Source organism: Bos javanicus, chromosome 18, assembly GCF_032452875.1.
Source record: "Bos javanicus breed banteng chromosome 18, ARS-OSU_banteng_1.0, whole genome shotgun sequence".
In the NCBI taxonomy this organism is placed as follows: Eukaryota; Metazoa; Chordata; class Mammalia; order Artiodactyla; family Bovidae; genus Bos; species Bos javanicus.
Genome location: NC_083885.1, coordinates 52,444,128 through 52,469,859, shown reverse-complemented (window position 1 = coordinate 52,469,859; position 25,732 = coordinate 52,444,128). Strand labels below are relative to the sequence as shown.

Genomic DNA, 25,732 nt, shown 5'->3' with positions numbered 1-25,732 from the left:
CCCACTCCAGTACTCTTGCCTGGAAAATCCCATGGATGGAGGAGCCTGGTAGGCTGCAGTCCATGTGGTCGCTAAGAGTCGGACACGACTGAACGACTTCACTTTCACTTTTCACTTTCATGCATTGGAGAAGGAAATGGCAACCCACTCCAGTGTTCTTGCCTGGAGAATCCCAGGGACGGGGGAGCCTGGTGGGCTGCCGTCTATGGGGTCACACAGAGTCGGACATGACTGAAGTGACTTAGCAGCAGCAGGTGCTTCACTTTCTTAGCTGCTAAAGATACAGTGATGTTCAAGAAACAAAGTTCCTGCCCTCCTGGAGGTCCTGGGTTGGATGAGAGTTGAGGAGAGGAAGATAATAATAAAAAAAAGTAGACAGGTATTATATATACCATGGGATGGTAAAAGCTATGAAAAAAATAAGTGAAGGAGACAAGGACATTAAAAAACTAAGATGATGGAATCTGGTCCCGTCACTTCATGGCAAATAGAAGGGGGAAAAGTGGAAGCAGTGACAGATTTTCTTTTCTTGGGTTCCAAAATCCCTGTGGATGGTGACTGCAGCCATGAAATTAAAAGATGCTTGGTCCTTGGAAGGAAAGTTATGACAAACCTTGACAGCATATTAAAAAGCAGAGATATCACTTTGCCACCAAAGGCCTGTATAATCAAAGCTATATTTTTTCCAGTAGTCATGTATGGATGTGAGAACTGAAGCATAAAGAAAGAAGACTGAGCACCAAAGAACTGATGCCTTTGCATTGTGGTGCTGGAGAAGACTCTTGAGAGTCCCTTGGACTGCAAGGAGATCAAATCAGTCCATCCTAAAGAAAATCAATCCTGACTATACTTTGGAAGGACTTCTGCTATAGCTGAAACTCCAATACTTTGGCCACCTGATGCAAAGAGCTGACTCATTGGAAAAGACCCTGATGCTGGGAAAAATTGAAGGCAAAAGGAGAAGAGGCCAGCAGAAGATGAGATGGTTAGATAGCATCACTGACTCAATGGACATGAATCTGAGCAAACTCTGGAGATAGTGAAGGACAAGAGAGACTGGTGTGCTGTAGTCCATGGGGTCGAAAAAAGTCGGACACAACTTAGCAACTGAACAATCACAAGAACAGGTCAGGATAAGACATTGACATTTTAAGAGATCAGAAGACTTTGGAGGGTTTTGAGCCAATGTGATCAGATTTGTGTTTTAACAGAATCACCTGGAAGTTTGTATAATTAAGCAAATATGAACATATTTCCTTATTCTTTTCTTATGTATATAAGGAATTTTTGTATATGTGTGTATTTTCCTTATATATACATACATATGCATATTTCCTTATATACATATATAAATATTATATATATTCCTTATACATAATTTCCTTATTCTTTCCTCCCACATTGAAAAAAAATAAATAGTAGCATTGTTCTGCCTCTTCCTGTTTTTTACCTAGCAACACATCTTGGTGATCTTTCTAGGCAAGGACACAGCATTCATTCTTTCATTCATTGGTTCATTCATTCACAGCTATGCAGCATTCTAATGCATGAACCCACAATAAATTGTGAACCTGTTCTCAGCAGATGAGCCCTTTGGGTGTTTCCCACTCTTTGCATTCGCAAACTATCCTCTAATGAGTGACCATGTCCACGCCATTTCCCACGCCTGTGACAGTATCAGTTCCCTAGGTTCCTAGAAGCTGATTTGCCAGGTCAAAGCACATGCACATTTGTGGTTTTGGAGGATACTGGCTAAGTGTCATTCAGTACTCTTTTCAGCCAGCTAGGAACGTGGCAGTATTTCCTACCCAGGGAATCATGTGCTAGTGAACTGAAGCTTTTACAATTTCAGATGTGAAGTTTTGTCCTAGACGATTTGATGTAGGGACCTGGAGGCAGGGTGGGAGGGTTGGAAGGGAAAAAGAGAAAAAGAGGGAGGGGGGGTGGCAGAAGGGATGGGGGAGAAAGGGAGAGAGGGAGATAGAGGCAATGGGGGTGGGGGAGAACGGAAGAAGGTGAGACAGGAATGATTCGGTGGGGGCTCCTGATGCAACTCCCTTGGTTCAAATCCCACCTTCACCAACTAACAGCTGGTGATCCTAGGCAACCTGTATGGATTTTTTGCCTCCTTTTTCTCATCTGGAAACAGGAGCTCCCCAAAACATAGAGTGATGGTTAAATAAGTTATATGGATAAAAAGGTTATTTGTTTTGCTGCTCTGACAGATGGCAGCAGTTACTCCTGGGGCTTGGGAGGCCTCCTTGTATTGCCTTGCCGTGCACCCTTGTTATGAACGACAGTCTTGGGCAGCAGGGTCATTCAGTGTTGTGCAGGACAAGGACCTCGTGGCAGGTAATAAAGCTCATGTTCCTCATGTGGAAAATAGCAGTGACGTGCCCTGTTATCCTGCCCTCTTTGCGGTTTGGGACAGAGAATGGGGGGGCGGTGCGGTGGGCGAGGGCAGAACTTTCATCTTCCGTACTCCGAGGCTAGGCAGGAAAAGCTGGCAGAGAAACCCCCGAATAAAAACCACTTTCCCGCCCTTCCCCAAGGGCTACCAGAGCAGTCACTTCCTCCCTCTCACCTCTCACCAGCCCCGATGACCTCACTTCTATTTGGGATGTACTGGTGCCTCACAAACCCACTCCAGTGTTCTTGCCTGGAGAATCCCAGGGACGGGGGAGCCTGGTGGGCTGCTGTCTATGGGTTGCACATAGTCGGACACAACTGAAGCGACTTAGCAGCAGCAGCAGCAGCAGGTGCCTCACAATGGTTGTTCCCCTCTATCCTTCCCTTCCAAATCCCACAGTCCTCTCGCTCCCCCGAGGAAGGAAATGAAACATTCCTGCCCTTCCCTCTGCCCACAGATGACTCATCAGAAACACAGCTTTTGATGCATCCCTAGCATTAGCGGGAACAAGTCCCAGTTCTAAATCCTAGCTGACTAGTTTCTGCATGACCTGGCCCTTGATCAAAGGCTCTTCCACTCCCCCTTTATGTGTCAGCCAGACGGAAACCCTTGTAATCCTTTTAAGCAAACCATATTTATTCACCTTCAGGCCAGAACACTTTCCCTCTGGTCTTCACTAGTTAATGGCTCCCACTTCAGGTCAAGCCAACCCCTCCTCCAGGAAGCCTTCCTGGATTCCCCAGGCTGGGTTATCCCTCCTCAGGTCTCCCTGAGCCCCCTGAGCTCAGCCTTGCCCACTCTGAGTTATCACTCTCTAGGGATGGATCTGTCACCCGCTGGGCTGTAAAGTTCCACGGAGGCAGAACCCAGGTTGTGTAACTGACAGTTCGGCAGTGACAATTCAACTTCCTCATCTTGTAAAATGGAACTAATAATAACATTTACTTTCCAGGGTTTGGGGAAATGATGCGTTAAAGCCCTTCAGTACAATGTCTGGTCTGGTAAATATCAGTTTCAGGATATATGGCTGCTCTTGTTGTTAATCATCTTAATGTGTTCTCCAATACAGCTGACCCCTCCCACAAAATGACCTCTTAGAGCTCCAGACTGGATCAGGAGCCCTCTCTAGGTTCTCATGTCCCAGCCCCAACTACTCTGGGTTGATACTATCTGGGGATGGTTCTGTCTCCCCCAGTGAACTGTGAGCCCTGGGAAGACAGGGACGTGGCTGTGATGGTCACCTCTGGGTCCCCAGTACTGCCCAGCACAGGATTCAATACCAGTGGACAGAGGAAGGCGTGCTGGATGAATGAACGAATGACTTTAGTGATTATTTGATCTCTGATTGTTATATAACCTTAATTCCTCTTTCTTGCTCTAGCATATACAATTATGTTTTCTGTAATTACTGTAATTTAGACAAAACTTACTCATTGACTTGTGTGGCTCAGGTGGTAAAGAATCCACCTGCAATGCAGGAGACCTGGGTTCGATCCCTGGATTGGAAAGATCCCCTGGAGAAGGGAAAGGCTACCCATTACAGTATGCTGGTCTGGAGAATTTCATGGACTGTATAGTCCATGGGGTCGAAAAGAGTCAGACACAACTGAGCGACTTTCACTTTCACTACTCATTGACTTGTGTTGGTGTATATGACAGAGAGGTAGAGAGTGAGCTTGAGAGAACTTGAGGAAGAGCCTTTGACTGTGTTTGAAAGAGGGAAGAAATTGAGGGTGGGCTGGAAGTGGGGGGGGAAGGCTGAGAATTTGGGCAAGAAATGGGCTGGATGCTGGAGACTGAATTTGTAAACTGTTAAGAAGAGACCAAGTCTGTCTTGTTCATGGCAGTGTCGCTGGCCTCTAGCACAAGTCTATCACACAGATGGTGCTCACCACATATTTCTTGGCCCAATGAATGTGTCAGACATTGTTAAACTAGCTCAGAAGTGTTGCTGTGCCTCTGTAATTGTGACTCATAGTATACTCTGAGTAAGCCTAAAATTCCTTTGGTCCCCATCAGAGAGTACAGAGAATGTGACACCTGGCTGATGAGCAGCAGAAGCAAATATGGGGTTGCTGACATCACTCTCATGCCCAAGCTCTCAGCAGGTGTCAACAATCAGTGCAGGCATTCTTTCCTGGGGAGTGTGAGTAGGTTCCCAGAATTCTTAATACTGATCTTGGAGGACCCACTGCCAGTCTATCAACAATGGCAGTTGAGGGCTTCCCTAATGGCTCAGTGGTAAAGAATCCTTTAACAGTTTAGGAAACACGGGTTCGATCCCTTGTCTGTGAAGATCCCACCTGCTGTGGGGGCTACTAAGTCCATGTGCCACAGCTACTGAGCCTGTGCTCTAGAGCCTGGGAACAGCAACTACTGAAGCCCGGGTGCTCTAGAGCCCAGGCTTGGTAACAAGAGAAGCCACAGCTCTGAGAAGCCCACGGACTGCAACAAAGGGTTGCCCCTGCTTGCCACAACTAGAGAAAAGCCCACACAGCAGTGAAGACCCAGCACAGCCAAAAAGAAAGAAAGAAAGAAAGAAAGAAAGAAAAAGACACTGGGACTTAAAACAATGATAACTTTTTTTTTTTAATAAATGGTAGTTAAGAAGAAATGTACTTGTCATCCCTGGCAAATGGATGTGAAAAATAAGAGTTAGGGAGAGAAATGATGGCTGGAGATTATAGTTAGGCATTCCCTATGCATTTGGGTTTGTTTATTTGCCTTCCCTGAGATCGTGGATGCCTTGGTTCACCGCATGAGGACAGAAAAGAACTACGTTAGTGTTTTGCTCCATGCCGCAGAACTTTGGGGGCTCAAAAAGTGTTTAACTGTCTTCTATCCATTCATTGATTCCTTTAGCAGGTGTTTATTGAGTGCCCATCATGGCCTGGCATTACTGTAGTTTCCGAGGGCAAGATGCTGAGCCAAGGGAAACACAGTTCCTGCCTTTGGGACTTCATTCTTGACCGGGGAGACAGACATTGTCAAAGTGTCACCCAAACACTTATAAATCGGCAACTTCCCAGCTCCCCTCACCCCCCGCCCACACACTGTGTAGCGTGTGGGATCTTAGTTCCCCAACCAGGAAATCAACCTGCACCCCTGCAGAAGAAAAGCAGAATCTTAACCACCGAACCTCCAGGGAAGTCCCTAAGGTGGGAACTTGTGATGACTACTGAAGAGGAATTTCCTGGGTGTGTGCAGCTAGGGTGAAGTAAACTGAAGTGAACTCACTCAGTTGTGTCCGACTCTTTGCGACCCTGTGGACTGTAGCCCACCAGGCTCCTCTGTCCATGGGATTCTCCAGGCAAGAATACTGGAGTGGGTTGCCATTTCCTTCTCCAGGGGATCTTCCCGATCCAGGGTTAAAGCGTCTGCCCGCAATGCGAGAGACCCGGGTCTCCCGCATTGCGGGCAGACGCTTTAAGCTCTGAGCCACCAGGGAAGCCTGGGTGAGGGAGTGAAATCCAGGCAGGTGGTGGTGACTGAGTTGAGATTTTTTTAATGACTAGGAATTAACTGGTTGAAGAAAGGGAGTAAACTTTCCAGGCAGAGAAAATAGCACGTGCAAACGACTGGTGACGTGCGAGCACTGCGTTAAGTACAACTGGCTAGCTGTTCCTCCAAACCTATTTCCTCTTATTTCCAGGAGCTCAGGAAGATTTCATTTCTCAGAATCTCTCATAGTACTATGGTCATATGACCCAGAGCAGGGCAGAGACTCAGGCTAGAAGCATAGTAGGTTCGGGAATGACTGTGTAGGGACAGTCTCCTCAGCGACCTGCAGTGAACTATGGTATGAGTGGGTGATACGCTTTTATTGGGTCACATCGCTGACATTTTGGGGATATTTGTTACAGCAGTTATCCAGCCCTGACTAAAGTCGCTGCAGCTGGAGAGGGGCAACAAGGGGGGGCAAAGTGAGACTACAGATGTGAGCGGGTAATTAATAGTGCATCACTTCATGGCAAATAGAAGAGGAAAAAATGGAAACAGTGACAGACTTTATTTTCTTGGGCTCCAAAATCACTGTGGATGGTGATTGCAGCCATGAAATTAAAAGATGCTTGGTGCTTGAAAGGAAAGTTATGACAAAACTTGACAGCATATTAAAAAGCAGAGACTTCACTTTGCCAACAAAGTAAACAGCTAAAGCTATGGTTTTTCTCCGGTAGTCATGTACAGATGTGAGAGTTGGACCGTAAAGAAGGCTGAGTGCTGAAGAATTGATGCTTTCAAACTGTGAGGCTGCAAAGACTGTTGAGATTCCCTTGGATAGCAAGGGGATCAAACTGGGAAATCCTAAAAGAAATCAACACTGAATATTCACTGGAAGGACTGATGCTGAAGTTGAGCTCCAATACTTAGGCCACTTGATGCGAAGAGCTGATTCATTAGAAAAGACCCTGATGCTGGGAAAGATTGAGGGCATGAGGAGAAGGGGGCAACAGAGGATGAGATGGGTTGGATGGCATCATAGACTTAATGGACATGAGTTTGAGCAAACTCCAGGAGATAGTGAAGGACAGGGGAGCCTGGTGTGCTGCAGTCCATGGGGTCGCAAAGAGTCAGACATGACTGAGCGACTGAACAACAACAACAAATTAACAGTAGAGTCTTGTGGGGTCATGTGACCAAGTTCTGACCCCTGGAATGTGAGTACAAGTGATGTGAGAAACTTCTCATGTCACCTTTGATGATCATGCCATCAAAGGAAGGCAGTGAGACTGTCTCCAACATTGCCACCTCCTTCTGGCTGCAATGGGGACTTGGCCATGCATCATTCTGACTGTGTGACACCCTGGGGATGGCCAGACCACAAGGTAAAGAAACCAGGGCTCCTGGATGACGTCCCCAAGCACAGCTTCTGTGCCATTCTTGGCTGCATCCATCAGGACTGTTACATGAGAGAGAAACCCACTTCTATCTTGCTTTGTTTTTCTGGCCATGCTGTGTGGCATACAGAATCTTAGTTCCCTGACCGGGAATTGAACCCATGACATCTGCATTGGGAGCACGGAATCTTTCTTTTTTTTCCTTTTAAATATTTATTTTTGGCTGCACTGGAGCTTAAATTTTGGCACACAGGCTCTCTAGTTGTGGCATGTGGGTTTAGTTGCCTCTTGGCATGTAGGATCTTAGCTCCCTGACCAGGGATGGAACTTAGGTCCCCTGCAAGGTGGATTCTTAACCACTGGACTGCAAGGGAAGTCCACTTCTATCTTGTTTAAGCCTCAGTGATTTGGGGTCTCTGCCAAGCTTATATCCTGTCAAGATGGGGGATCCCTGGGAGAAGAGCAGGTTGAGAGGATGAGCTGCGAGTTTGGGACAGGTCTTGGAGGTAACCTTGTCTCATCAGTTTCTGCTCCTCTTTGAGTCTCCTCTAACCTGAAGGCAGTTCAGCTTTCTCTCTGCCCTCTCCTTCTACCCCACGTCTAGTCTAGTCTTCCTTCCTTGCTTCTGCCTACGGACACTGAGCTCATCATAGCAGATGTGGCTGCCAGGGAGGGAGAGAATTCCTGCCCAGAGAAGGAAAGCTCCAGTTTGTCTATGTTTTTATCTTTCTTTTGTCTGGATACAGAACATCTACACAATCAGAGCCAGAAAACCAGAACCAGGTGTGGGATTCTCAGTTCTTTCTTGTTTCTGACCATTGCATTCCCCAGGCTGCCCGCCCCCTACCCACTGCCACCACGGGAAGTTGGCATATTATTTTCCTTGTTCCTGTCTCACACTTTCATTGTGGCCCAATTCATTCAAGTCTATATATGGTCACAGGCTCTCTTCCAGCCACTCAATCTCTGTTTTGCCAAGCGGAATTTATTTATTATTTTGTTTTAACATTTATTACTTATTTGTCTGTGTTACATCTTAGTTGTACCACTTGAGATCTTTCCTTGTGGTGCGTGGGCTTCTCTAGTTGTGACGTATGGGTTTAACTGCCTTGAGGCATGTGTGATCTTCGTTCCCTGACCAGGGATCGAATCCCTGTCCCCTGCACTGGAAGTCAGAGTCTTCGACTGGACCACCATAGAAGTCCCCCAAGTGGCACTTAAATATTTGACTTTATGGCTTAAATCTTAGGGTTAGATATATCCATTAGGAGCAGGCCAGGCTGGGGCTTCTCTTGTGGTCCAGTGGCTAAGACTCTGAGCTCCCAATGCAGGGGACCCAAGTTCAATCCCTGGTCAGGGAACAAGATCTCACATGCTGCAACTAAGACCTGGTGCAGCCAAATAAATAAATATTTTAAAAAAGGAATAGACTGGGTTGCGGAAAACAATGGAACTAAAACAAGATTGGCTTCGGCAAGATAGACTTTTGTTTCTTCTTTCCTGTAAAAGGAACTGCAAATGTGTTTAAGACAGGGCTAGTTGAATAGCTTCACAAAATCTCCAGATATCTGTTTTTCAGTGGAGGGTTGGTAAATTATCTCTCTGGAAAAAAATTTCCTGATTTGTAGTAATTCCCAATTTCCTTGGTGCAAATATCACTATAAGAATTGATTTCAGTCTACCAACATGTCATCATTGAATGTAGAGTTAGGAAGAGATGAACACAGTAAGTTTTTTTTTTTTTAAGATTATTGATGTGGACCATTTTAAGTCTTTATTGAATTTGTTACAATATTGCTTCTGTTTTATGTTTTCTGGTTTTTTTTTTTGCCCTGAGACATATGAGATCTGTTCCGTGACCAGTGATTGAACCCAAGCCCCCTGCAGTAGAAGCCCAGAGTCTTAACCACTGAACTGCTGGGGAATTTCCCAAAGTAAGTTCTTGTGAGCCAGCACAAGCTGGGTTTGGCACACTTCACACTTGCCACTCTGTCCTCCTCCATGTGAGATGGTCACCTCATGATCCTATATATCTGCTTGGTTCCAGTCATCACATTCTCATTCCTGCCAACAGGAGAAGATGCTCCTTCACCTGAAGGGCATGTTCTGCAAGTCACACATAACCCTTACACATTTTACTGACAAGGTTGTTTTTCTTTCCCCTTGGACATCATGTGCCCAGCTGAAACTGAAGATTTGGTTATTACAGAGGGAGGAGAGAATGAATTCTGGGACTCTGAGGGTAACTGCTACCACAATTGCTGAGAGTGGGCTCTTCTGCTGCAGCCAGATGATCGTTTACCCTCCACGCGGGGTTAGGGGAGGGGCCTCAAGATGCCTGACCTTTTTATTTTTTTCTGATAGAGAGACAGAGTGAGAGGAGTTCAAGTCAGGGTGTTATTCCTGTTAAACTCCAACTTAGAGAAGGCTGGAGACTCAGTCAGCGCTTTCATTTCTGAGCTTTTGAATTTTCCTAGTTGGTGTGGTTTTAGTCTCTCATTCATTCATTCAACAAACATTTAATTGAGCACATACTGTGTAGCAGATACAGGTCTGGCTATCATGGGGCTGACATTTAACATGGAGATGTTGCTGTTGGTGAGTTGCTAAGTTGTGTCCAACTCTTTGTGACCCCATGGACTGTATGTAGCCCACCAGGCTCCCTGTCTATGGAATTTCCCAGGCAAGAATACTGGAGGGGGTTGCCGTTTCCTTCTCCGGAGGATCTTCCGAACTCAGGGACTGAACCAGAATCTCCTGCTTGGAAGGCGGATTCTTTACCACTGGAGCCCCCTGGGAAGCCCTATCATGGAGATAATTGTTAAACTATCAATTGGTATAACCAATAAATATTTAATGACATAATGTGCTGAGTATTATAAAGCAGAACAGTCCTGTGGGCGAGTTCAATTAGGGGAGTGAATTTATAACAGAGGTGGTCAGGAAATCTCTTTGAGAAAATGTGCACAGTTTATTTTTAGTGAGGGAGGAACATCGTAATGATTCTCAGCTATTCTACAGCCCTGGCCAGCTGTTCTCTAGCTGGTGGCCAAGTGGCAGCTGCAGTCAACTCTGAGACCCAGGGAACCAGCTGCCTTCACCACTGCCCAGGCAGGAAATGATTTATTTGTCCTTTATAGTAGAGGGATGTGGGAGGGCGGGATGCCTCAGGTAGGAAAGGATCTGGTTCAATATTAAGGGTTTCTGAGCAAATCTGGACCCTTGGATAGATTAGGGCAAGGACCCCAGAACTGCCACAGAGTCAGTAATATACACATATGGCTGCTGGGGGGTTTATTATTATTATTTTCTAACAATTAGGAGTTTGAGTTGCACTGTCCAATGCAAAAGCCATTAGCCACGGATGGATATATAAATTAAAATTAATTAAAAGTCAATTAAAAATTCAGTTCCTCAGTTACATGATGTCCATTTCAAGGGCTCAATAACCACTTGTGTTGCATAATATTGTAGTGGACAGTACAGATATGGACACTTCCTTCACCAGAGAGTGTTCTTGGACAGTGCTAGTCTAAGAAACAGGCTTTGGTATTGGGCAGACTTGAGCTGGCATCGCACGTGGCTGTGTGACTCTGGGCAAATCACTTGCCCTCTCTGTACCTTGCTTTTAGCTTATGTACATGAACACAAGGACACCTCCCTGACACAGGAGGGAGTAATGGGAAGGGGGGGTCTGGCTCCAGGGAGGGAGCAATGGGGCAGTGGAATGATTGGAAATAGGGATTTCAGAGCCCAGGAGCCCATTTTCAGCCATGCCGAATGGCATGTGGGCTCTTAGTTCCCCGACCGGGGACTGAACCCACGTCCCCTGCGTTGGAAGCACAGGGTCCTAGCCACTGGACCACCAGGGAAGTCCTACTACGTAGTACTTCACTGTGGAACCCGTTGTCTGAAAATACACTGAATTTGATTGGAAAACAGTTATCGATGATCCCAAACTGTTTTATAAAAACTGTTTGATAAAAGCTGAAGATATACGTATTCTACAACTGTGAAATTCCACTACTAATTATATACTGAACAGAAATGTACACATGTTCCACAAAATGTATATTTTGACGGGATATGGTAAAATAGCTGTTAGTATTTTAATACCACAGGAAAATTCATGATTCAGATCTGCTTGTAATGTCTCCTTTTGTCTAGATTCATTTGTCTGTATTTTTATTTTTATTCAATTTATTTAAACTGAAAAATACCCCAAATGGTTCACCCATCTCTTCATTGTCAGCCAGACCTACAATGGAGAGAGAAATAATAATAATAACAAAAATAACCATAATAATAATACATGTGGCTGACATTTTTTGAAGGCTCACCATGTGCCAGGCACTATTAACAGTGTTTCACTCCCACCATTTTATGTAATCCACACATCTACCCTGTTTTTTAAAAAAAAAATATTTATTTATTTTTATTTTTTGGCCACATGTGGGATCTTAGTTCCCTGACCAGGGATCAAACCCACGCTCCCTGCAGTGGAAGCACAGAGTCTAAACAACTGGATCACCAGGGAAGTCCCGCATCTATCCTTTATTTAAAAAAATTTTTTTAAATTTAATTTATTTAGCTGTGCCGGGTCTTAGTTGCCCCATGGGGGCATGTGAACTCAACTCTTAAGTTGTGGCATGTGGGATCTTAGTTCCCAGATAAGAGATTGAACCCATGACCCCTGCATTGGGAGCACGGGGTCTTAGCCATTGGGCCACCAGGGAAGTCCCTCACACACCTACTCTTTGAGGCAGATATTATATTACCATTATCCCTGTTTTACAGATGGAGCACAGAGCAGTTAAAGGGATCACCCAGAGTCCCAAAAGCTAGCATATGGCAGAGCTAGGATGAGCTTAAGGCGTCAGGGTCCAAGAACTTAATTGCAAACCTACGGGGAATCTCCCTTGGCCCTTGGTGAGTTTGGCAGGCCTTCTTGGGGTGCTTCTCAGTCCAGACCCTTCTCTTCTGGAGACTGCCTCTTCCCACCGGGAGAGTCAAGAGACCCATGCTTGTTCTCATGACCTCATCTCCAAGGTCCCAGCTGATTGGACAAGGCTGGTTCCTTCTGGACGACGTCAGCAGTGGTCTGTCATAAATAGGTCTTGGCCAGAATGGCAGGGAGGACGGGAAGTGACCCCTTCTGCTGTTCATGGAGGCAGGGACTCTGAGTAGTCTGAGTGAACATTTTCATACTCCCTGATATCTCATCTTTCCCCTCTAAGAATATGACTTTGGAGTTAGACCTGGGTTTGATTCAGGGTCAACTCCTTGTTAGCAGGATGTCTTTGGGCAGGTTGATGGATTTTTCTGCGATTTAGTTCTACTCATGTGGAAAATGAGGACCATATCCCAGGCCCTGCTTTAAAGTCTTTGCTGTGAGTCTCGTAGGATCTTAGTTCCCCTCCAGGGATCAAACCTGTACCCCCTGCAGTGGAAGCTCAGAGCTCTAATTACAAGACCACCAAGGGAAGCCCCAAAAGGCTTGAGAAATCCAAATGAGAGCCCCATGAGTCAGGTGCTATTAATACCACCCCCATTTTGCAGATGCGCAAACTGAGGCTGCAGGAGTGGTGGCTGCACAACGGCACAGGAGTGGCCAAGAGGAGCTACCCCACGTCCAAGGTCAGGGGCGGTGGCTGAGAGGAGCTACCCCACGTCCAGGGTCGGGGCAGCGGCCAAGAGGAGCTACCCCACATCCAAGGTAAGGAGCAGTGGCTGCACTTTGCTGGAGCAGCCGTGAAGAGACACCCCATGTCCAAGGTAAGAGAAACCCAAGTAAGACGGTGGGCACTGAGAGAGGGCATCAGAGGGCAGACAGACTGAAACCACAGTCACAGACAACTAGCCAATCTGATCACACAGACCACAGCTTGTCTAACTCAGTGAAACTAAGCTATGCCATGTGGGGCCACCCAAGATGGGCGGGTCATGATGGAGAGGTCTGACAGAATGTGGTCCACTGGAGAAGGGAAGCAAACCCCTTCAGTATTTTGCCTTGAGAACCCCATGAACAGTATGAAAAGGCAAAAAGATAGGACACTGAAAGAGGAACTCCCCAGGTCGGTAGCTGCCCAATATGCTACTGGAGATCAGTGGAGAAATAACTCCAGAAAGAATGAAGGGATGGAGCCAAAGCAAAAACAACACTCAGTTGTGGATGTGACTGGTGATATAAGCAAGGTCTGATGCTGTAAAGAGCAATATTGCATAGGAACCTGGAATGTCAGGTCCACAAATCAAGGCAAATTGGAAGTGGTCAAACAGGAGATGGCAAGAGTGAATGTCGACATTCTAGGAATCAGCAAACTAAGATGGACTAGAATGGGTGAATTTAAATCAGATGACTATTATATCTACTACTGCGGGCAGGAATCTCTTAGAAGAAACAGAGTAGCCATCATGGTCAACAAAAGAGTCCGAAATACAGTACTTGGATGCAATCTCAAAAACGACAGAATGATCTCTGTTCGTTTCCAAGGCAAATCATTCAACATCACAGTAATCCAAGTCTATGCCCCGACCAGTAACGCTGAAGAAGCTGAAGTTAAACGGTTCTATGAAGACCTACAAGACCTTTTAGAACTAACACCCCAAAAAGATGTCCTTTTAATTATAGGGGACTGGAATGCAAAAGTAGGAAGTCAAGAAACACCTGGAGTGACAGGCAAATTTGGCCTTGGAATATGGAATGAAGCAGGGCAAAGGCTAATAGAGTTTTGCCAAGAGAACTCACTGGTCATAGCAAACATCCTCTTCCAACAACACAGGAGAAGACTCTACACATGGACATCACCAGATGGTCAACACCGGAATCAGATTGATTATGTTCTTTGCAGCCAAAGATGGAGAAGCTCTATACAGTCAGCAAAACAAGACCGGGAGCTAACTGTGGCTCAGATCATGAACTCCTTATTGCCAAATTCAGTCTGAAATTGATGAAAGTGGGGAAAACCACTAGACCATCAGGTATGACCTAAATCAAATCCCTTATGACTATACAGTGGAAGTGAGAAATAGATATAAGGGACTAGATCTGACAGAGTGCCTGATGAACTATGGAATGAGGTTCATGACATTGTACAGGAGACAGGGATCAAGACCATTCCCAAGAAAAAGAAATGCAAAAAAGCAAAATGGCTGTCTGAGGAGGCCTTACAAATAGCTGTGAAAAGAAGAGAAGCAAAAAGCAAAGGAGGAAAGGAAAGATATACCCATTTGAATGCAGAGTTCCGAAGAATAGCAAGGAGAGATAAGAAACACTTCCTCAATGATCAATGCAAAGAAATAGAGGAAAACAATAGTTTGGAAAGACTAGAGATCTCTTCAAGAAAATTAGAGATACCAAGTGAATATTTCATGTAAAGATGGGCTCAATAAAGGACAGAAATGGTATGGACCTAACAGAAGCTGAAGATATTAAGAAGAGGTGGCAAGAATACACAGAAGAACTATATGAAAAAAGATCTTTATGACTCAGATAATCACGATGGTGTGATCACTCACCTAGAGCCAGACATCCTGGAATGTGAAGTCAAGTGGGCCTTAGGAAGTTTCACTACGAACAAAGCTAGTGGAGGTGATGGAATTCCAGTTGAGCTATTTCAAATCCTAAAAGATGATGCTGTGAAAGTGCTGCACTCAATATGTCAGCAAATTCAGAAAACTCAGCAGTGGCTACAGGACTGGAAAAGGTCAGTTTTCATTCCAATCCCAAAGAAAGGCAATGCCAAAGAATGCTCAAACTACCGCACAATTGCACTAATTTCACACACTAGTAAAGTAATGCTCAAAATTCTCCAAGCCAGGCTTCAGCAATACGTGAACCGTGAACTTCCTGATGTTCAAGCTGGTTTTAGAAAAGGCAGAGGAACCAGAGATCAAATTGCCAACATCTGCTGGATCATGGAAAAAGCAAGAGAGTTTCAGAAAAACATCTATTTCTGCTTTATTGACTATGCCAAAGCCTTTGACTGTGTGATCACAATAAACTGTGGAAAATTCTGAAAGAGATGGGTATACCAGACATGGAACAACAGACTGGTTCCAAATAGGAAAAGGAGTACGTCAAGGCTGTATATTGTCACCCTGCTTATTTAACTTATATGCAGAGTACATCATGAGAAACGCTGGGCTGGAAGAAGCACAAACTGGAATCAAGATTTCTGGGAGAAAGATCAATAACCTCAGATATGCAGATGACACCACCTTTATGGCAGAAAGTGAAGAGGAACTAAAAAGCCTCTTGATAAAAGTGAAAGAGGAGAGTGAAAAAGTTGGCTTAAAGCTCAACATTCAGAAAACTAAGATCATGGCATCCGGTTCCATCACTTCATGGCAATTAGATGGGGAAACAGTGGAAACAGTGGCTGACTTTATTTTTCTGGGCTTCAAAATCACTGCAGATGGTGATTTCAGCCATGAAATTAAAATACGCTTATTTCTTGGAAGGAAAGTTATGACCAATCTAGACAGCATATTAAAAAGCAGAGACATTACTTTGTCAACAAAGGTCCGTCTAGTCAAGGCTATGGTTTTTCCAGCAGTCATGTATGGATATGAGAGTTGGACTATAAAGAAAACTGAGCGCCAAAGAATTGATGCTTTTGAACTGTGGTGTTGGAGAAGACTCCTGAGAGTCCCTTGGACTGCAAGGAGATCCACCCAGTCCATCCTAAAGGAAATCAATCCTGGGTGTTCATTGGAAGGACTGATGCTAAAGCTGAAACTCCAATATTTTGGCCACCTGATGCGAAGAGCTGATTCATTTGAAAAGACCCTGATGTTGGGAAGGGTTGAGGACAGGAGGAGAAAGGGACGACAGAAGATGAGATGGTTGGATGGCATCACCGACTCGATGGACATGAGTTTGGGTGGACTCCGGGAGTTGGTGATGGACAGGGAGGCCTGGCGTGTTGCGGTTCATAGGGTCACAAAGAGTCGGACACGACTGAGCGACTGAACTGAACTGAACTGAAACTGAGGCCCAGAGCAGGGTGGCGACTTGCCATGGCCTCACTTTGGGTAAGTGACAGAATGGGGATTTGGACGCAGCTCCAGGACCCTCTCCTGTCTCTTTGTTTCCCTGGGGCTACTTTGGAAACTGACTAGTAGGGTGGGGCACATTGGGGGTCTATGTCATCCTCTCTGAATGAATTTTATGCTCCCTGGGATAAGGTTGTTGGCTTGGCTTCAGTCTTGCTGCAGAGAGAGCTCTGTGCCTTGTGGAGGCTGAGTGGATGGGAGGAAGGGAAGGCAGGTACCTTAGCTTCTGGATGAAGGTGAAGAGCATGCTTCCAACCAGTACCAAGCCTGCCACAGATGTGGCCACGATGAGAACAATGGCAGATCCTCCTGACAGGGATAGCGGGGGCTTCTGAGAGATGGGTGCAGGTTCTGTGGGTTCCACATCAGCTTCTGGGAACCAAGAAGGGGAGAGACTGGAGGAGACACCCTCCCTCCATACCCCCCCCGCCCCCCGCCATTCCACCTCCTTCCCCATCCTCCCCTTCTCCACACCAGCTTCCTCCCTGCTCTCTCGTCTCAGTCTCTCCCCAACCCATCTCATCACCACAAAGAAGCCAGAGGGTTTTTAAATTTTTTTGGCCACATCTTGTTATGTGGGATCGTAGTTCCCTGACCAGGGATCGAACCCATGCCCCCTGCATTGGAAGGACAGAATTGTAACGATTCGACCACCAGGGAAGTCCCCAGAGGGGTCTTTGTAAAGTCCACACTTGACCCTGTTCCTCTCCTGCTAGGACCGTCCCGTGGCTTCTTCTTGACCTTCAAGAATCTGCGTCTGGCCAGTCTCATCTCTCTCTACCCTCTACATTTATAACTAAGCCTTGTTGGATTGTATTTAACTTTCTACTTCCCTCTCCTACTTCCAAGCCTTTATCTGTGCCCCTGGAATGCCATTTTCTCCCCCTGGCCTGGACAATTTCTATGTCTTCTAGTACCAACTCAGATGTCCCCTCTTCCAGGAAGCCCTCCCTGATTCCCTTGCTGGGTCGGGTGCCCCCTTGGGTCTCACAGCTTGAGTTCCCCCACCCCAGCCCTGCCCACTCTGGTCATTACTGTTTGTGGACAGGCCTGTCCCCTACTGCACTGGAAGTCCTGTGATGGCAGGACCAGGACTGTCTCTGTTACCAGTTGTCCTCAGCACTGCCCAGCATAGGCCAGTCACATAATAGGTACTCAATAAACATTTCCTAAACAGTTGATGAACAAGGGAAGGGGGTCTTAGAAGTACTGTCATTCTCAGTGAATGTATCAGGGTCACCAGGTGCTCCAAGATTTATATTTTTTCTCGCAATAAATTACCTAAAATCAAATCCTGAAATCTCCCACTGAACCATGGCTGGGGAGAGGAAGCAAGGTCTAGGAATGTAGCCAAGCCAGGCTCTCCACCCTCTCCATCTTTCCCATGCTCTGGACCTTGGCTCAAGTGATTCCTGCTGCCTACATGCCTCCCCTTCTTCTCTAGGCAGGTCCTCCGCACCACTCTATGAATAGAAATACTAAAAATAACATGTATGGCAACTGCTGCTATTTAAAGCACCAGCTAACTAGCTTCCAGAGTTTACCATTTCAGTTCCTTAACAGCAATTTTGTAGAGGTGTACACGATCACATTGGTTATATACACAGGAGGAAACTGAAGCTCCAGAGAAGGGACACCACTTGTCCTAAGTCACCCAGCCAAGAAGGCACAGGGGCAGGAACTGAACTCCACTTTGACTGGCTCCCAAACCACTTTTTTTAATCCCAATAACTGGCTTGTCTTGTGATTGCCGTCTGAGCCTCTGTACACACTCTTGTCTCTGGTAACAGGCACAAAATTAATAACAATAGGGATAATACTAATCATAGCAATGATACTAGTTCATGTTTATTGAGCACTCACTAGCGTTCCATCGGAGAAGGCAATGGCCCCCCACTCCAGCACTCTTGCCTGGAAAACCCCATGGATGGAGGAACTTGGTAGGCTGCAGTCCATGGGGTCGCTAAGAGTCGGACACGACTGAGCGACTTCACTTTCAATTTTCACTTTCATGCATTGGAGCAGGAAATGGCAACCCACTCCAGCATTCGTGCCTGGAGAATCCCAGGGACAGGGGAACCTGTTGGGCTGCCGTCTATGGGGTCGCACAGAGTCGGACACAACTGATGCGACTTAGCAGCAGCAGTGTTCCATAGTGCTACGCCCTCTTACTTTAAGCTGTTCACCTGCTTATCTCACTGAATGCTCACAGCTGTATTTTCGGGGTGGGCACTATTATTTTCCCAGTTTATATTCCTCAGAATACTGAGGAAACTGAAGCACAGAGAAGTCAAGGCACTGGCCCAGAGTCACACAGCCAGCAAGCAGTGGAGCCAGAATTCAAATTCCAAAGCCCGTGCTTGGAACCACTCGCTATATTACCACCTTCATTTTTCCTGTGGCATGTGCTGAGATTCAGAGCGGCAAAGAGAATTCTCAAACACACACAGTAGAAAGTGATTGGAGCCAGGAGGACCCAGACAGCCGGCTCCAGGTCCTGCCCTGAACTTTCATTAGCATTCATGTCTTTGGGCCACAGCTTCTTATCTGTAAAATGGGCTAATAATCCCCACTCTGCCAGGAGGATGAAAGAATGGGATGTCATCTTGACTATAAAGGGTCTCAGAGGGAACTGCTCACAGAAGGTAGCTCAGTGGAATCAGGAAAGCTGGCCACTGACCAGGGGTCTGGGGTCAGGGTGGGAGACTCACGTGGCAGCATGATAGTCACAGGCTGGGAGAGGTACACCCTCTCACTATTCTCGGCCAAGCATAAGTAGGTGCCCAGATCCTTCATGGACAACCTGTGGATAATCAGCCTTTCCCCAGTTCCACGAGGTCTCCCATTGAAGGTCCACCGTAGCACAGGTTCAGGTGTGATTAAAGCCGCCCACTGCAGGATCACAGAGTAGTTGAGTTCACTCCGGAGGATACCTTGTCTATTTCCCGGGAATGTCACCAGCTGCACCCCATCATAGGTGGCTGTGCAAACAAGGGGGCAAGGTCACATGGGTGGAGACCACTCAGAGAGGCCGAGCACTTCCTCTGTTCACCACAGAGGCATTCGTTCATTCACTCACTCACTCATTCATTCATTCCTCAACATGTTTGGAGGGCCTGGTCTGTGCCCACTGTTGATCCAGACACTGGATGGAGCTGAGCTGTCCTCAGCACATATGACTGCCAACACTGCATCTGTGGCTTCAGGGCATTCACTGGCTGCCAGAGCCTGCTCTGCTCAAGGAAGCAGCAGCCAAAGCACTGGAGAGTGGGCACACAGCCTTCCACAGTGACCAGTGTGGACTGGTACATAAATACCCCAGGTCCCCTGCCCTCAGCTGGACCAGGGTAAAGGCCAAGGAGCTCCTGGAGGAGTGGCTGGATCCTGGATTATTTTGCAGGTAGAGTCCACAGGATTTGCTGATAGATTGGGTGTAGGTGAGGATGGTGGTGGTCAAGGGGTCCTCCAAGGCTTGGGGCCTGGCCGCTGGCTACTGGGAGGGCTCCTTACAGACAGCATACATCATCCTCACCATTTGTTGTTGTCATTATTGAGTCACTAAGTCGTGTCCGACTCTTTGTGACCCTATGGACTGTAGCTCACCAGGCTCCTCTGTCCAGGGGATTTCCTAAGCAAGAATACTGGAGTCGGTTGCCACTTCCTTCTCCAGGGGATCTTCCTGACCCAGGGATGGAACCCACATTTCCTGCATTGGCAAGCAGATTCTTTACTGCTGAGCCACCAGGGAAGCTCCCCTCACCACTTCCTCACCATAGTTCTTTATTTTTTTTTTTTTCAGGTGAAAGACTCTGAGGTCTGGGGGTCTTAGGGCCAGGGCTCATGGTCAGAGAGAGAGACACACAGCTGGGATTTGGATCTGATGTCATGGTGAATGCTGGGGACCTACATATGGAGCTGATTACCATTCAATGCAATATGAAAAGTGAAAAAAACTTCAATCCAGCCAAAGAGCTCAGAGAAGTCTTCCTGGAGGAGGTGGTGCATGAGCTAAGCCTTGCAGGAGGAGAAAGAACCCACGGGTGTGGAAATGAGAATCAATGTAGGGGCTCAGTGGTAAAGAATCTGCCTGCCAACACAGAAGACACAGGTTCGATCCTTAGTCTGGCAAGATTCCACATGCCACAGAACAACTAAGCCCCTGTGCTACAACTACTGAGCCTGTGCTCTGGAGCCCATGAGCCACAACTACTGAAGCCCATGCACCTAGAGCCTGTGCTTGGCAAGAACAGACGCCACCGCAGGAGAAGCCTGCACACCACAACCAGAGTGGCCCCCACTCAATGCCACTAGAGAAAAACCCACAAAGCAATGAAGACACAGTGCAGCCAAAAAGAAATAAAATTATCTTTTTTAAAAAGAATTGATTTAATAGCCATCTAGTTTGGACTCTTACTGTGAGCCAAGCACCATTCTAAACACACGTTAACTACAGCTCGTTATATTACTTGGCTTGTTATGTTACGAGTAAGACCCATGCTTGGGTGAAGTCATTTAGTAGGTTGTTTTAGTAGGTTGTAATCTGTGGGGTTGCACAGAGTCGGACACGACTGAAGTGACTTAGCAGCAGCAGCAATCAGCATTTAGGGCTGCAGTCCATGGGGTCCCAAGGAGTCAGACATGACTGAGCACATTGAGTGAATAATCAGCATTTAAAATGTGAAATGAGCTGTAAAAGAAAGTATCAGAATGCATTGCACTTAGCAATAATTGTTATTTTATGACACTTATAAAGACAAGTAACTTGTGATGTGTAGATATATGAACATACAGGGTCATGATTTAAAAAACTTGAAAGCCACTGGATTTACTCGTTTAATCCTCACAACAACCCTACAAGGTAGATTTCATTGTTATCATCCTTTTAATGGGAAAACAAGGGCTCAAAGAGGTCAAGTCCCCTGAAATACTCATGGCGAACATTTGCTTACTCTGTGTGTTGCAGCAAAGATAGAAATGAGACTTCTCTGATAAAGAAGGAAAATAAGGACCCAATGAACAGCCTGGGGAAATAGCATAAACTGGCCTGAAAGAGTTAAGCAATCCTAGTTTTACTTTAACTGCCACTGATTCACTGTGCACGCCTGCCTTTCACAAAGCTAATTCCTTAACCACTCTCAGACTCTATGTGAGTTACACCCTGCACTTGGGGTTCACCTTCCCCCACACTTCTTGTAACAATCCCCTATAGCATTCTTCCTTTCAGAAAGAAGATAATGGGCCAATAACCCTCGGAGACAGCCAGCCAGAGTCACAGAGTCGCTTGATGTCAACTAGGGCTGTTTTGAAACTCAGCAAATGGAAGAAGAACACAAGACCTTTCTTACTTTGATCCTTATCACGTATCCCAGACCATGAGCCCCATTATAACGATTATAAAACTCCTCACTAGCCCCTCCAGCAGGGACACAGTTCTTATAATAGAGTAAAAGTAAAAAAGTGCGTCCCCACTTTGCCTGGTAAAGAAATAAAGTGACTCTTTCTCTTTCCTCCAAAACCCTGTCTCTGTATCTTTACCCGGCATCTCCCACAGAGAACCAAGATTTTGGCAACAGGTGCCAGGCACTGTTCTAGGTATTTGGTGTGGATTAATTCGTTTGTTCCTCATAGCACTCCTACAAGGGTGGGTCTACCATGATTCTATTTTACAGAGGAGGATGCTGAAGCACACAGAGGGCAAGTCACTTTGCAAAGAGATGTGGCTAGGAAGTGAAGGAGCAAGGACTCGACACAGGTGGTTTGGGTTTCAGAATCTGCACACGCTCTAGGCAGTTCTAGAAGAACTGGCCTTCAAATCACAGATATGTAGACCGATGGTGGTGGTTTAGTTGCAAAATCAAGTCCGACTTGTTGTGACCCCGTGGACTGCAGCCTGCCAGGCTCCTCTGTTCATGGGATTTCCCAGGCACGAATACTGGAGTGGGTTGCCATTTCCTCCTTCAGTGGAGCTTCCCGACCGAGAGATCAAACCCGGTCTCTTCTGCCTCCTGCCTTGGCAAGCGGGTTCTTTACCACTGAGCCCCCTGGGAAGCCCAGACTGATGGACCTCAGACTATTTCCCTTCCATTGGAGCAAAACCGGTCATGTGACTCACTTTGGCCAATAAAACATGGCGGAAGTACTGGCAGGCCGGTTCTGAGCCTGGGCCTCCAGAGCCTTGCAGCTTCTGCTCCTTTGATAACCAATGAGCTCAGGCTACCTGGCTGGAGGATGGGAAGGCTCGTGGCCTAATTCCTCCCATCGCCCCAACTGCCAGCCAGGCCACTGCCAGACAGGGAGGAGGCCATTCTGCACCAGTGCCCAGGCAATCCTTCCAAACCTGCTGACTGCAGACACCAGAGTGAGCCTGGCTAAAATTAGCTGAGACCAGAGCTGTTGACAAGAATCAAGAGCTAAAAAAAAACTGGTTGCCCTTCTAAGTTCTGGGATGTTTGGAACGGATGATGGGTTCAGAATGGGTCCCCTGGGGCCCTGCGGACTGAGAACTCTGTCCCTCCTGCCCTGCCGTGGAGGGAGGGGTGGGGGGGTGAAATTACCCTTGATCGGTATCTGCTCCGTCGCACTCCTGCGTCCCCTGCTGGTTTCCAGTACCACCATGTAGCTGCCCGCATCTAGAGTCGTCACGTTTCTGATGATCAGGCTGCCCTGGGTGTCCAGCGTCTCCCGGCCAGTGTGGCCAGGCCCTGGGAGGCCCTCGGGAGAGAAGATCATGGCTTCTGGCCGGACTTCATGCCCTCGGAACCAAGAGGTGGCGAGAACCCTATCCAGGCTTCTAGGGACTGGCAGGTGGGCATTGGCTCCTTCAGTCAAGGGGTCCAGAGACACAGAGGAGAGCAGTTCCAAGGAGGCAGACCAGGTACTGAATGCGAGCAGGGTGCCTTGTAGGAGGGTGGGAGGGAGAAGAGAGAGCGAGGGAGCAATGGGACCAAAGGCAAGATGCTGCCCCAGCCGCTAACCCCGTGCTGGTGAGAATGTGTGCCATGGAGAGCTGATGTGACAACGGTGATAATAATAAATAAAAAGGGGCTTCCTAGGTGGCACAGTGGTAAAGAATCTGCCTGCCAATGCAGGAGACAAGGGTTCGATCACTGGGTGGGGAAGATCCCTTGGAGGAGGGTATGGCACCCCACTCCAGTATTCTTGCCTGGAAAATCCCATGGACAGAGGAGCCTGCTGGCCTACAGTCCATGGGGTCGCAGACAGCTGGACACAGCTGAAGCAACTTAGCATGTACACTCAATTTATATATATATATATACACACAATACATATAAAACCTATATATATATAATTCCATATGTGTATACATATGGAATTTCAGAGCTAGAACCATAGAGATAATTCCAGAAGTCCTACTTGACCGGAGCATGGCTATTTTATTTCATTTCTAACCTTCAATCAAATGTGAAAAAGTCACTATTCAATTTTTTCCTGTTTGATCCCAGAACAGGTCCCTGAATCACTATATATAAATATAAATACACCAGAATGTTAAACTTGACTTCCATTGTCGCAGAATCTCCCCAAAGTTTCCAGAGGCTGAGAACAAAAGAACAGACACCAAGAACTCCCCATTCCCAGCTGAGGTCTAGCTAACAGGGGTTGTTGTTGAATTAGTCACTCAGTCCTGTCTGACTCTTTTCGACCCCAAGGACTGTAGCTCGCCAGACTCCCCTGTCCATGGAATTCTCCAAGCAAGAATACTGGAGTGGGTTGCCATTCCCTTCTCCAGGGGATCTTCCCAACCCAAGGACTGAACCTGGGTTCACCTGCATTGCAGGCAGATTCTTTAGCATCTGAGCCATCAGGGAAGCCCAGCTAACAGGGGTTACCCATCACCAGTTCTGCCAGCACCAGCCACTTTACCCCTGCCAAGAGAGAAGGCTGAGAGCTCACAGAGAAGAGGAGATGGCTCAGAGTGAGGTTTTTTGGGGGACTGGAGGTCCCCGCTGGGACTGGGAGTTTCCTCCACCTCCTGCTAAGTGAGGGGGGCTCCAAGGGAACCTCTTGGAGTGCTGGAGATGTGTGCTGTGGAGTTTGTGGGAACTTAGACCTGTAAGTCTTCAGGTGACAGATGGAGGCGGAGTGGGCAGGATGGATGTGGTCCATACCTCCTGCATTTGGTGGGACAACAGAGATGTCCACGAGTTTCCCATGAGCCAGTGTGAATGCCGCTGAAGGAGCCAGTCAGAGCTCTGAATGGGGGCATCTCTGGAGCCTGTCCTGGCAAAAAGCCCCATAGGAGATGACTTGCTGGGTAGATTCCCCACCCAGGAAGATCTCTCCAACATGCCTCAGCCACACAGAAGGCCATGTCCCCACCTTACCACTACAGCAGTCAAGTTGAAACCTTCCTGCACCCTCCTTGCCTTCCTCTCCTCTACCCTAGGCCTGGTGGGGTGGAGGGGGTGGGCACAGACCTCACCTCTGGGTGGGGAGAAAGGACACAGAGAGACATAGGAACAAGGCCCACCACATCCCCCTACATCCTCACTGCAGCCTGACTCAGGTCCGAGCTGGGGCAGGAGTGAAGTTCTCAACTGTGGCTGAAGTTTTGAAATTACACAGAACTGAACTTTTTAAGGACTGGACAAAGAAGCAATTCATTTACTCTCCAAGAGGTAAATGTGGGTGGTTTCTGGAAAGTGTGTTCTTGGTGGCCAGATCATAAGGGGCCAAGTCCTCCTTCTGTTACTTTCAAGCTGTGTGGCCTGGGGAGGACCCATAACCTCTCTGTGTGTCAGTTTCCCGCTCTATGAAATGGGGCTCCTGTGGCTCTAGGCTCCTGGGGTTAAGAATTAACTGTTACTACATGAAAGCACTTAGAAGAGGCTGACATGGAGAAGTACTCAGTCACAATGGCCTCTTTTTATTATGATTGTTATACTATTTTCATTGTTATGGTTGTTATTGAAAAATTATTATTAGATATGGATAGCTAGAGTCAGACAGGGTGCTCTGGTGGAAAAGGGCTGGCTTGCGGGTACTGAATTCTTATTTTGCCTTTGCCAGCCGCCTGCTCTTGAGCAAGTGACCCCACCCTTATCTGAGCCTCACTGTACTCCTTTGTAAAATGGGTCAATCACAGAGGCCTCTTGGGGATTTCAAGAGCTCTTGTGCGTCGGTTGCCCATGCTGCATGGGCTGTAACATGACCAGAGTCAGAACTCAGAGTAGGGGCGTCTCTGATTTGGATAAAGACTCTCCTCCTCTCCAAGGATGTCTCCTCTTTGTCCCCAACCCGTGAGTGCAGCCCTTGTCTCTAACGCACCTGTTAGAAGCAGCCTTGTCCAGGTGGGGCTGTGGCTGGAGCTGGTGCCCAGAGGCCACATCATGCCGCGTTCTGTCCTGCAGCGGAGGCAGCTGCGCAGGAGAGGCCGCCCTTCTGGAGTGGGGTCTCCTAGACCACA

General features: G+C 47.1%; 1 protein-coding gene and 1 long non-coding RNA gene across 2 annotated transcripts in view; one reads left to right on the top strand and one right to left on the bottom strand.

Moving 5' to 3' along the window:
• The window catches only part of LOC133230737 (uncharacterized), a 24,004-nt gene extending 2,179 nt beyond the window's left edge, over positions 1-21,825 (top strand). Inside the window, exons 2-3 of the long non-coding RNA XR_009730953.1 lie at positions 12,808-19,705; positions 20,105-21,825. This is a non-coding gene — a long non-coding RNA (uncharacterized LOC133230737). The remainder of the gene's footprint in view (positions 1-12,807; positions 19,706-20,104) is intronic.
• On the bottom strand, positions 12,633-25,732 carry IGSF23 (immunoglobulin superfamily member 23). Its single transcript, XM_061388587.1, has 4 exons — positions 25,594-25,732; positions 22,860-23,201; positions 19,017-19,286; positions 12,633-16,677 (listed from the first exon to the last, which is right to left on the bottom strand). The coding sequence occupies exons 1-4, from the start codon at positions 25,655-25,657 to the stop codon at positions 16,394-16,396; spliced, it is 960 nt and encodes a 319-aa protein (XP_061244571.1). The 5' UTR covers positions 25,658-25,732; the 3' UTR covers positions 12,633-16,393.